Source organism: Bos indicus x Bos taurus, chromosome 15 (assembly GCF_003369695.1).
Source record: "Bos indicus x Bos taurus breed Angus x Brahman F1 hybrid chromosome 15, Bos_hybrid_MaternalHap_v2.0, whole genome shotgun sequence".
In the NCBI taxonomy this organism is placed as follows: Eukaryota; Metazoa; Chordata; class Mammalia; order Artiodactyla; family Bovidae; genus Bos; species Bos indicus x Bos taurus.
The window spans coordinates 39,513,298-39,525,996 of record NC_040090.1 but is presented as its reverse complement, the minus strand read 5'-3'; the positions used below and the strand labels follow the sequence as shown (position 1 = coordinate 39,525,996).

Here is a 12,699-nt window from a genome sequence, read left to right as displayed (position 1 = left end):
TTCTACTTACAGCCCTTAATTTAATCACCCACTGTTTTTGGACACATAACTGTTCTTAACTTTTAACTATAGGAACTATTGTAATCCCACATGTTGGATAAAGTAATAGTGAGGCTAAATATTGTAAAATATGACACATTCCTATTTATTTAAGGCATAATTCAAAAGTATGTTCTGTGTTCTCCATTGAGTATCTCCATGATTTACAGTAATGAAAATATTAAATCAACATGTTAAACTATCTTCATTGTTTTGTTTACTTCTTGGCTGTAGTTTCACTAAAAAGCTTAGTACTGTCTCCATGTTTTGCCATTGTGTTGTGACAAAGGCAAAGTTCTTCTGTTTTGAGACAGTCCTGAGAAAGTAGAATTAATGATAAATTATTAAGAGAATAAACAGAAATCACTACAGTCCAATGTAACATTTGGAGCTGTATTAAAGACTCAATGAAAATATTAAAAGGTTATACTTATTAGAATGAGAAGTATAGAAATAATTTTAAAATGTTTCTGTAAGAAAGTATTATAAAATGAAATAAGTTAATCTGAGATTTACTCTCGAGATTTGAAAACTTCACTTATGTACACTTTTCTTTCCATTAATTTCAGCTAAATGTAGTTAAATTCTGAAGATCTACAAATTCTTTTTACCTGCATTTTCTTTTAATTTTTCACATATAGTTAAAAACAAAAGAGAATTTTACCTACTATTCAACTTTAACAATCATCAAAATCCATATGGATTTATTTTAATTATGAGGCATATGTTAATAGTATTGACATATTTGGGGCTTCTGAGGTGGCTCATTGGTAAAGAATCCACCTGCCAATGCAGGAGATTTGGGAGACACAGGTTTGATGTCTGAGTCAGGAAGATCCCCTGGAGAAAGAAATGGCAACCCACTCCAGTATTCTTGCCTGGGGAATCTGACAGAGGAGCATGGAAGGCAACAGTCCATGGTATTGCAAAGGGTCAAACATGACTGAGCATGCATGCAGGCACACATTGACATATTTGTAATCATGTATATATTACATTTTGTAATTTGCATATTCACTTAGTTGTATCAATCAAGTATGAAGAAAGCTGAGTGCCAAAGAACTGATGCTTTTGAACTGTGGTGTTGGAGAAGACTCTTGAGAGTCCCTTGGACTGCAAGGAGATCCAACCAGTCCATCCTAAAGGAGATTAGTCCTGAGTGTTCATTGGAAGGACTGTTGTTAAAGCTTAAAACTCCAATACTTTGGCCACCCGATGTGAAGAGCTGACTCATTTGAAAAGACCCTGATGCTGGGAAAGATTGAGGGCAGGAGGAGAAGGGGATGACAAGGATGAGATGGGTGGATGGCATCACCAACTCAATGGACATGGGTTTGGGTAAACACTGGGAGTTGGTGATGGACAGGGAGGCCTGGCGTGCTGCAGTCCATGGGATCACAAAGAGTCGGATACAACTGAGCGAATGAACTGAACTGAACTGAATATCAATTGTATGTGGAATCTAAAATATGACACAAATGAATATATCTGTGAAGCAGAAACAGACTCTCAGACATTGAGGACAGATTTGTGGTTTCCAAGGGGGAAAGGGAGCAGAGGAGAGAAGGATTAGGAATTTGGGATTAGCAGATCGAAACTAGTATATATAGAAAGCGTAAACAACAAGGTCCTACTGTATGGCACAGGAACTATTAATATATATAATATCCTGTGATAACCATAAAAGAAAAAAAATATGGAAAAGAATATATATGTATACATGAGTCACTCTGCCGTACATCAGAAATCACCATAACATTGTAAATCAACTATACTTCAATAAAATTTTAAAAGTATTATGATTTCAATTTAAGCAATTGGTGTGATGCTGCCAAACAGAAATTTCTAGATCACCTGAAATGTTAAGAATGGATCCTAAGAATATATTCTGACACTTGCCTTTCTCAGGACCTCCTTTACATCTCTGTTCCTCAGACTGTAGATGAGGGGGTTCAACATGGGGATCACCACTGTGTAGAACACAGACACTACTCTGTTCTGCTCAGTTGAATAACTGGATTTGGGCATCACATAAACGAAGGTAATGGTTCCATAGTAGAGAGTGACTGCGGTGAGGTGAGAGGTGCAGGTGGAGAAGGCCTTGTGTCTCCCTTCAGTGGAGCGCATCTTCAAGATGGTGTTGAGGATGCAGATGTAAGAGAGAGCTATGACAGACACTGTGACTGCAATGATGGAGCCAGAAGAGATGGAAGGGATAATTTCAATGATGGAGACATCTGAGCAGGAAAGTTTCAACAGAGGGGAGAAGTCACAGAAAAAGTGGTCTATCTGATTTGGCCCACAGAAAGACAGAGTCAGTAAGCAACTAGCAAATGTGCAAGCATTGACACACCCACCCAGGTAGGATACCCCGACCAAGTCGACACAGACTCTGGGGGACATATGGGTGGAATAGAGCAGGGGCAAGCAGATGGCCACATAGCGGTCATAGGCCATGGCAGCCAACAGGAAGCACTCAGCTGTCCCGAACATGACGACAGAACAGAGCTGGGCTTCACAGCCAGCAACAAGGAGGGGCAGTCTATGTCTGAGGAATCCTATAAGCATTATAGGTGTGACTGATGTGGAATACCCAATGTCTACAAAAGCCAAATGACTGAGGAAGAGGTACATGGGGGTGTGAAGATGGGAAAAACTTCTTATTAAAGTGATTATGCTGATATTGCCTATTAAGGTGACAACATAAATGCCTAGAAATACCACGAAGAAGAGAACGCAAAGTGTAGGATCCTCTGTTAACCCCAAAAGGATGAACTCTGTCACACTGGTGTGGTTTCCAGCCTCCATGTCCTCTGGGAATTGTTCCTGTTGAGGGAAATGTGAATGTTCATTTGTTTAATGCATTCATTCTACACATTTCCAGTTTTCTTTGGCTGTTCCTAAATTTCTTTGGTTATTCCTCAGAGCTACTCACACTGATTATTTCCTCTTCCTAGTCTGTAAATATGGCACTGTGGATGATTTTTTGATTATTTCTAAATCTACAATTTAGCTCCCCACTTTATTCATTTTTATACTTCCACTGCTAGTGTCCCTACTTTAGCTGAGATCCTGTTCATTTTTCCTTTACATTGATCTCTTTACCTCCTTGTCTTCATACTTGTGTTCTTATAATTCACAATGTATTTGCCAAAGAAATCTCTTCATGAAATTAAGAGCAAGTTTTGCCAAAGGGATTCTTTTAAGAATGTCATGATTTTTTCAGGCTTTAGGAGGAAACCTAACCTCTCTAGCAGAGGAAAGTGTACACTTTCTGATGTATCCTCTGCATATGACTCTTTGCTTTCTCTGGATATTTCCATCCAACCCTTGCACTAATCCAACCTTCCTGAACTCTTTAGAGTCCCCTCAGTGAACTCTACTCTCTCTGGCCTTTAATCCTTGTTCTCCCACTTGGATGGCCTCAAACCTCCCACCGTCACACCCTGGGTGGCTTCTGCTCATCCTTGAGATTGATTTATCTCCAAATCTGCCTCTGCTTTCTAAGAATTAATCAGAAAACTTTCCTTTGTGTTGATATCACACTTTGAAGATGTCTAGACTGACATTATTTATAATAGAGTTATGGGTTTTGTTGTTGTTGTTGTTTGTGTGTTTACATTTCACCACCCCCAGTTAATACAGATTCTCCTTAACAATGGTGTGTTTTATCCCTGTGTCACAAATGAGTAGTGCTTGAGAGCAAAGTGTGCTGAAGAGAAACTTGTTAAATGAATTCATGCATGATTTATACAATATAATGATTATACCATGGGGAACCAGAGATGAATAAAATTTAGGTTCCCTGTTGAGAGAAACCAAGTCTTATAGAAAAGAAAGAGATTAAATATGTATTAGTATATAGAAAGTCTGTTAGTGTGGCATAAATAAAATAATTGCTTATGTTGTTTCTAAATTGAATAATTATATTGGGGAAAAACACTTGGAAATTAAAAAAAAAAAATTCCTCTCAAACTGGCTACTGTCACACAAGTTAACTATTACAAATTTGGTAATTATTTCCAGGAACTTTTTTCCTTTGTATATTTTAATATAACTATTATAACATTGCAGATGAAAGTTTAATGTCATTATTTTTCTTTGCATTTCATATAAAAACTTTGTTGTTTAGTTGCTAAGTCATGTTCAACTCTTTTGTGACACCGTGGACTGTAGCCCACAGGCTCCTCTCTCCATGGGATTTCCCAGACTGGGAAATTCATGTCTCTTACATTGACTGGTGGGTTCTTTACCACTGAGCAGACAAGGAAGCCCATAAAAAGTTTATTACATTATAATTCCTCACATAGTGTTTGAGAGCTTCATAATAATGAGTCACTAGCCCCCTGGTGGCTCAGACAGTAAAGAATCTGCCTGTAGTGCAGGAGACCCAGCTTCGATCCCTGAGTTGGGAAGATCCCTTGAAGAAGTGAATGGCAACCCACTCCAGTATTCTTGTCTAGAGAATCCCATGGACAGAGTAGCCTGATGGGCTACAGTCCATGAGGTCACAAAGAGTCTGAGACATGAGTGAGTGACTAAGACTTCTACTTACAGCCCTTAATTTAATCACCCACTGTTTTTGGACACATAACTGTTCTTAACTTTTAACTATAGGAACTATTGTAATCCCACATGTTGGATAAAGTAATAGTGAGGCTAAATATTGTAAAATATGACACATTCCTATTTATTTAAGGCATAATTCAAAAGTATGTTCTGTGTTCTCCATTGAGTATCTCCATGATTTACAGTAATGAAAATATTAAATCAACATGTTAAACTATCTTCATTGTTTTGTTTACTTCTTGGCTGTAGTTTCACTAAAAAGCTTAGTACTGTCTCCATGTTTTGCCATTGTGTTGTGACAAAGGCAAAGTTCTTCTGTTTTGAGACAGTCCTGAGAAAGTAGAATTAATGATAAATTATTAAGAGAATAAACAGAAATCACTACAGTCCAATGTAACATTTGGAGCTGTATTAAAGACTCAATGAAAATATTAAAAGGTTATACTTATTAGAATGAGAAGTATAGAAATAATTTTAAAATGTTTCTGTAAGAAAGTATTATAAAATGAAATAAGTTAATCTGAGATTTACTCTCGAGATTTGAAAACTTCACTTATGTACACTTTTCTTTCCATTAATTTCAGCTAAATGTAGTTAAATTCTGAAGATCTACAAATTCTTTTTACCTGCATTTTCTTTTAATTTTTCACATATAGTTAAAAACAAAAGAGAATTTTACCTACTATTCAACTTTAACAATCATCAAAATCCATATGGATTTATTTTAATTATGAGGCATATGTTAATAGTATTGACATATTTGGGGCTTCTGAGGTGGCTCATTGGTAAAGAATCCACCTGCCAATGCAGGAGATTTGGGAGACACAGGTTTGATGTCTGAGTCAGGAAGATCCCCTGGAGAAAGAAATGGCAACCCACTCCAGTATTCTTGCCTGGGGAATCTGACAGAGGAGCATGGAAGGCAACAGTCCATGGTATTGCAAAGGGTCAAACATGACTGAGCATGCATGCAGGCACACATTGACATATTTGTAATCATGTATATATTACATTTTGTAATTTGCATATTCACTTAGTTGTATCAATCAAGTATGAAGAAAGCTGAGTGCCAAAGAACTGATGCTTTTGAACTGTGGTGTTGGAGAAGACTCTTGAGAGTCCCTTGGACTGCAAGGAGATCCAACCAGTCCATTCTAAAGGAGACCAGTCCTGGTGTTCTTTGGAAGGACTGATGCTAAAGCTGAAACTCCAATACTTTGGCCACCTCATGCAAAGAGTTGACTCATTGGAAAAGACTCTGATGCTGGGAGGGATTGGGGGCAGGAGGAGAAGGGGATGACAGAGGATGAGATGGCTGGATGGCATCACCGACTTGATGGACATGGGTTTTGGTGAACTCTGGGAGTTGGTGATGGACAGGGAGGCTTGGCGTGCTGTGATTCATGGGGTCACAAAGAGTCGGACACGACTGAACAACTGAACTGAACTGATGTCCCAATTTCCTGAATAATCTTCATAATTGAAATGCTGGATAGAATATATGTTCAACTCAAGTGTGGTGTTCATGGAGCTTCATATTCAGTCTCTAATAACTTTTCAAAATGTATGTCCTTATATCTTCCTTTCAACTTGTGCTTTAGAGTCATGAACATTAACATTTTCTATTCAGTGTTATTGGTTCTAATTTTTGTAAAGAGACAATATTCTGCTTAAAATATTATTTTAATTCTTAAAGCGTGAAACACTTAGCAAAAATGACAAATATCAATACAAATGTCTTCAAAATTCTTGAAAATTTCTTGCTTTAGAATAGAAGAGTATTTAGTATTTCTATTGGTGGGTCTTAGTTCTTTGACAGAATCTCATCTGAGGACTGAGCCAAGCGCTGAGCACGTGTGCTCTTTGCCTTCTGATTCAAGCAGAGTTCAAGGAGACTAACTCTGCATTCACTGTGCACAGAGTGTGAGCTTCAGTCTGTGCTGAGAACAGTCATGGATACTGGAGATGAAAAACTCAGATCCTTCCAGTGTCCATCTGTTGTCACTTCCACATAACACTTAAATCTCTCTGTCATTTTTTTGTTTCTGTTTTTTGTAAAATGGGAATAATTGTTCCCATAAAGCAACTTTGCTGTGAGATTAAAAGAAATGATATCCATCTGCAAAATCTTTAAAGGTGTTTGGCCAAACATTAGAGCTAAGTAACTATTTTCATTAAGTAAAAATGAAGAGTGGATAGATTTTCAATTATTTAAAATTTTTATGAGAAGCATAAATTTTCTTTCAACACATGTCAGAAAATTTTTCACAAATCCAAAAGAGGTCAGGAAGCATGGTATCTGATGCCTTCTTAGTTCTGGACCATGTCATTCATAGTTATATGCATAATCTAGCAGCTGATTCTTGCCCTTTCCTTCCTCTCCACTGACTACCTACCAGTCTTTCTAGAGCTCTGTGGCATCCCATTTATGCTTCCCTATTTGGCTCAGGGATTCTGACTCTTCCCAAAAGTTTCCCTCAATGAATGGGTTATGTTTGATAATGACCAGGGGGAATAGGGCTAAGAGCCTCATAAACCTGAATATCAAGTCATTTCTTTCTTATTTCTTTTTCATAGCTGCAGTTACACAAGCTTAGCAGTGGCTTTGACTGTAAAGACCCTCCACACTGCACTTGGGGTTCTAATGGGAAGTCTGCTTTGGGTGTCCAGATGACACCCAAAATTCTGCAGTGCAAATATATTTTTTTCTCTTAAAAATTTTTTTTAATTGGAGGATAGCTGCTTTACAATGATGTGTTTCTTCCGTACAACAGCATGAATCAGCAAAAAGCATACATACGTCCCCTCCCTCTTGAACGTCCCTCCCACTCCCCATGCATTCCACTCCTCTAGGTGTAACGGAACACTGAGCGGAGCTCCCTGGGTTATGCAGCATCTTTCCACCAGCTTTCTGTTTTACATTTGGTAGTGTATATGTTTCAGTGCTACTCTCGTGATCTGTCCCACCCTCTTCTACTCTCAGCTGTGTCCGCACGTCTGGTCTCCATGTCTGTGTCTCTGTTCCTTGCAGTGCAAATCTTGCTGAGGCCACAGTTTCCACAGGGGTCACAAAACAAAGTTGTTGAGTTTCTTTCATTTTTAATTTCTCATAGAACAAGTGAAAATTTAAATTATTTAAATAAAATCCATGATTACTGCACTCACCTTTTACAGCCGGAATTGCTGATGCTGATTTCCAAAGAGAACTGTGTGAAGCAGATGTTTTCCACTTACGTGTGTAGTAGTTGTGCACTGAATATCTGACAATGTCAATTAACCAGTGAATGCTCTCCTCCATTAAGGAACATGGTTACTTACATACATTCTGTGAGGATGAGTGCCTTTTTTGTGTGTTGGGAGAGAAAGGAAGGCTCTAATAGAATCCCCTAGGACTGTTGTTGCTTGTCCCTTTGAGATGAATTCCTGGAATTGTTCTCCAGAAATGACTCTTGGAGCCAGGTATCTCATTAAGGTGGCATAAGTGGAAGGTCCAGTTCCTAACAAAAGGTGTATCTCTGAGGATCCTGTTGGAAGCTTTGTTCAGAAACTTGGAGAAAAAAACCAAGTTTGAAATAGAAATTTGGTGGGAGATGGGGACCAGAGTCAATGCTATCAGGGCTCTAATTTCCTCTCTGTAGCAAAAAATTTCCTTTAGTTGAGAACATCAGGTAGTGGGGAAAGTCCTGGAGTAATATGAGTATGCAAGAAGAAAGTAAGCAGAGCAAAGCACAGTCCACTATTACTCGGTGTATTTATAGTCCTTGGGCTGGTGCTGGTTGGCAAACTACTTATTGTCAGTCCAGGACCCAATAAGAACAGGAGTTGTGGGGAACCATTTATATTCTTTATAGAAATTTTAGAAAGTAATTTTAAGGGTGTTGGCTTCAGTAATTTTTTAATATGGGTTTATAATTTGTATTTTAGTTTTTTTTTTTTTCAATAGTCCTCATTTTACTGTTTTCCTAAAAAGTACTGACTCATGGATGCTTGGTAAAAATTGATCCTTTATTTAAATAGCTTAAGAAATACTAGGTATGGCTTTTGTATCCAGGAGTCCTGGGCTGCTTTGGTGCCTCAGATGATAAAGAATCCGCCTGCAATGCAGGAGACCTAGGTTTTATCCCTGGGTTGGGAAGATCCCCTGGAGGAGGGCATGGCAACCCTCTGCAGTATTATTGCCTGGAGAATCCCCATGGACAGAAGAGCCTGGCGGGCTACAGTCCATGGGGTCACAAGAAGTCCAACATGACTGAGCAACTGAGCGCACACAATCATGGGTTCAGTGTGAGGTGTATGAATCCTTTAAAATTGTTTTACTTCTTTGAGACTCAATTTTATGATTTGTAAAATGAGGTTAATAATTCATATTTTATAGTCTATTCATGAGATTTCAAAGGGATAGCACATAATTATCCGGAAAAGTTATCTGACGTTATTGATGTGTCTCAAATATGTGACAAATGGAATGAAGTGCCTAGAAGTATAGACTGTGATAGGTCACACTCGCCAGATTTGGGAGGAGCCCTGTTACCTTTTGCAAATTGTTCTATTTTATCCTCAATCCCAACTACTTCCTCCTTTGAGAGTCATGACATTCCAGCTATGGGACCTCCTGTCTGTTATTGATCTCCCTGTTTTCCTCGTCCCCTGAGGACTTTAACACCTCCATGATCATTTTCTTTTCCATCTCTATCTTTGTCATGAGTGAAGGCAACTTCTAATCATTTGAATATTTCAACTGACAACTTGACTTCAAATTTCTTCTACTTTCTTGATTTCAATTACTTTCATTTATCCATAGTCTCCTTATGAAGCCTATCATATTCTTATCCTAAATTTCACTACTTTTCATTTTTGTTCCACAAGTTCAATCTAAACATGTGAAATTACTGCGTTTAAGCTTAACCAAAGGTCACTAGAAATAAAGGTACAGTCCAACAAAATTGAGTTTACTGAGTCAGTGTAGAAAGGGAGGACTCTCTTAAGTAACTACCACATGTCTCCTGACAGTTGACAGAAAGCACATGCCTTCTGAAAGATTTGGATTCTTAATGAAGGGAGAATGGCATTGAAACATGTGTAATATCATATATGAAACAAGTCACCAGTCCAGGTTCGATGCACGATACTGGATGCTTGGGGCTGGTGCACTGGGATGACCCAGAGGGATGGTATGGGGAGGGAGGAGGGAGGAGGGTTCAGGATGGGGAACACATGTATACCTGTGGCAGATTGATTTTGATATATGGCAAAACCAATACAATATTATAAAGTTAAAAAATAAAATTAAAAAAAAAAGGATAACAAGGAGGGATTAAGTGCTGTGGGGTTCAGTTCTGAACAGGTTCCTGATTCTGTGGTGAGAGTAAGAGGAGGGACTAATCTGAAGTTGAATGCTGTCATGAAATGCTGGCAATTTAGCAATTGAGTGCCTCTTGCATTAGGTAGGAAGAGCATTTCAGGTTTGGGTATATTGTTGATTACTGAAAAATTAGATCATTATGACATTGTTAAAATTGCTGCATAAAAGTTGAATAAACAATGTTTCGGACTAAATTTATTGCTAGATTATTCTATGTCCATCCTCCCAACCTGAAGAAAGACATATTTGTTTTTCTTTTCTAGTCTTTTTCTTTTTCTCATTGTGTTTTTCTAGAAAATATTTACTTCTCATTATTTACTAAATCTATTAATATAAACTGTTCATAATATCTGTTTTTAACCATCTTAATATATATAGAATGTGTAATTATGCCCCCTTTTGCATGTGTTATTTAGATAGTTAAAATTTTTGGCTTTTCCTTGATAAATACTCCTACGGGTTTTTCAATGAATGAAACTGCAAATTTATGAGTCTGAATGAACTCCGGGAGTTGGTGATAGACAGGGAGGCCTGGAATGCTGCGATTCATGGGGTCGCAAAGAGTCGGACATGACTGAGCGACTGAACTGAACGGAACTGATGGAACATTTTTCTTTTTCTTTGATTTATATTTGTTCATTACTCATATATGCACATATATTTTTTGCCCATGCTGTGTGGCTTGTGGATCTTACTTCCACCACCAGAGGTTGAAACTGTGCTCCCTGTATTAGCAGCACAGGTCCTAACCACTGAACCGCCAGGGAATTCCATATGCTTTTTTCTTATTTATTGTTGTTCTTTTATAAGCTTCCTGAGATGAAGCTTATATTTTTGTTCTCAGTCTTCCTTGAGGTTGGTTTCCAACCCTTTATCTTGAGCTATGTTAAGTCACTTCAGTCGTGTCCGACTCTGTGTTGACCCCATAGACGGCAGCCCACCAGGCTCCCCCTTCCCTGGGATTCTCCAGGCAAGAACACTGGAGTGGGTTGCCACTGCCTTCTCCAATGCATGAAAGTGAGAAGTGAAAGTGAAGTCGCTCAGTCATGTCCGACTCTTAGTGACCCCATGGACTGCAGCCCACCAGGCTCCTCCATATTTCCCCTTCTCCAGCTTTTTTTTTTTTTTTAATTTCTTAGCAGTTTTGAATGACGTCATGAATATTGTGAATGACAGGTTACAGATAGTCTGGATGGTGTTATAATCCTCTCAAACATATTCACTACATGAAAGTAGAACCTATACCTGTTTAGTCAGTGATGCATATTTGAGGATTTTCTGTTTTTTGGCAATTATGAGTAAAGCTTCTGAAAAATCTCCATATAGGTCTCTGTGTGGACACGTGTTTTCATTTCTCTTTGACAAAATCTTAGGATTGTAATTGCTGGGTGTTATGGTTAGTGTATGTTTTTAAGATACTGCAAAACTTGTTTTTTTTTTTCAAAATGGCTATACCATTTCACATTCCTACCTGCTTTGTATTTCAGTTCTATTTACTCTGGGTCCTTAACAGGATTGCTATTGTCACTTAAAAAAGATAAGCTATTCTAATATGTGCATAGCATTAAGTCTTTTATTTTAATTTACTTCCCTTTTGACTGTGTTAAGAATCAATTTCAAGTTCTTCTTAGCTCTACTTCTCTGTTGATGGTAAGTTTGTTTTCAATCTTGGCTATTGTGGAGTGGCCACAGGACTGGAAAAGGTCAGTTTTCATTGCAATCCCTAAGAAAGGCAATGCCAAAGAATGTTCCAACTACTGCACAATTGCACTCATCTCACATGCTAACAAACTAATGCTCAAAATTCTCCAAGTAAGGCTTCAACAGTACATGAACCATGAACTTCCAGATGTTCATGCTGGATTTAGAAAAGGCAGAGGAACCGGAGATCAAATTGCCAACAAGTGTTGGATCATCAAAAAAGTGAGAGAGTTCCAGAGAAACATCTATTTCTGCTTTATTGACTACGCCAAAGTCTTTGTGTGGATCACAACAAACTGTGGAAAATTCTTAAAGAGATGGCAATATCAGACCACCTGACCTGTCTCCTGAGAAATCTGTATACAGGTCAAGAAGCAACAGTTAGAACAAGACATGGAACAACGGACTGGTCCAAATTGGGAAAGGAATACATTGAGACTGTATATTGTCATCCTGCTTATTTAACTCATATGCAGAGCATGTCATATGAAATGCCGGGCTGGATGAAGCATGAGCTGGAATCAAGATTGCCAGGAGAAATTCCAGTCCTGTGGCCACTCCACAAACACCCTTATGGCAGAAAGTGAAGAGGAACTAAATGAACTTGATGAAAATGAAAGAGGAAATTTAAAAACTTGACTTAAAACTCAACCTTCAAAAAACTAAGATCTTGGCTTTTGGTCCCTACATTTCATGGCAAATAGATGGGGAAAGAATGGAAACAGTGAGAGATTTTATTTTTGGGGGCTCCAAAATCACTGCAGGTGGTGACTGCAGTAATGAAATTAAAACATGTTTCCTTGGAAGAAAAGCTATGACCAACCTAGACAGCATATTAAAAAGCAGAGACATTACTTTGCCAACAAAGGTCCATCTAGACAAAGCTTTGATCTTCCCAGTAGTCATGTATGGATGTGTAAGTTGGACCATAAAGAAAGCTGAGGTTGAATAATTGATGCTTTTGAGCTGTAGTGTTGGAGAAGACTCTTGAGAGTCTCTTGAACTGTGAGGAGATCCAACCGGTCAAT

General features: G+C 38.2%; 1 protein-coding gene across 1 annotated transcript; it reads right to left on the bottom strand.

Moving 5' to 3' along the window:
• Positions 1-1,914: 1,914 nt before the first annotated feature.
• Positions 1,915-2,847, bottom strand: LOC113904867 (olfactory receptor 491-like). The gene has a single exon (XM_027561953.1). The coding sequence runs from the start codon at positions 2,845-2,847 to the stop codon at positions 1,915-1,917; it is 933 nt and encodes a 310-aa protein (XP_027417754.1).
• Positions 2,848-12,699: the final 9,852 nt, after the last annotated feature.

What these genes read in the sequence shown, in the direction of transcription:
- LOC113904867 (XM_027561953.1), bottom strand. Translation starts at nt 2,847, where the DNA reads ATGGAGGCTGGAAACCACACCAGTGTGACAGAGTTCATCCTTTTGGGG.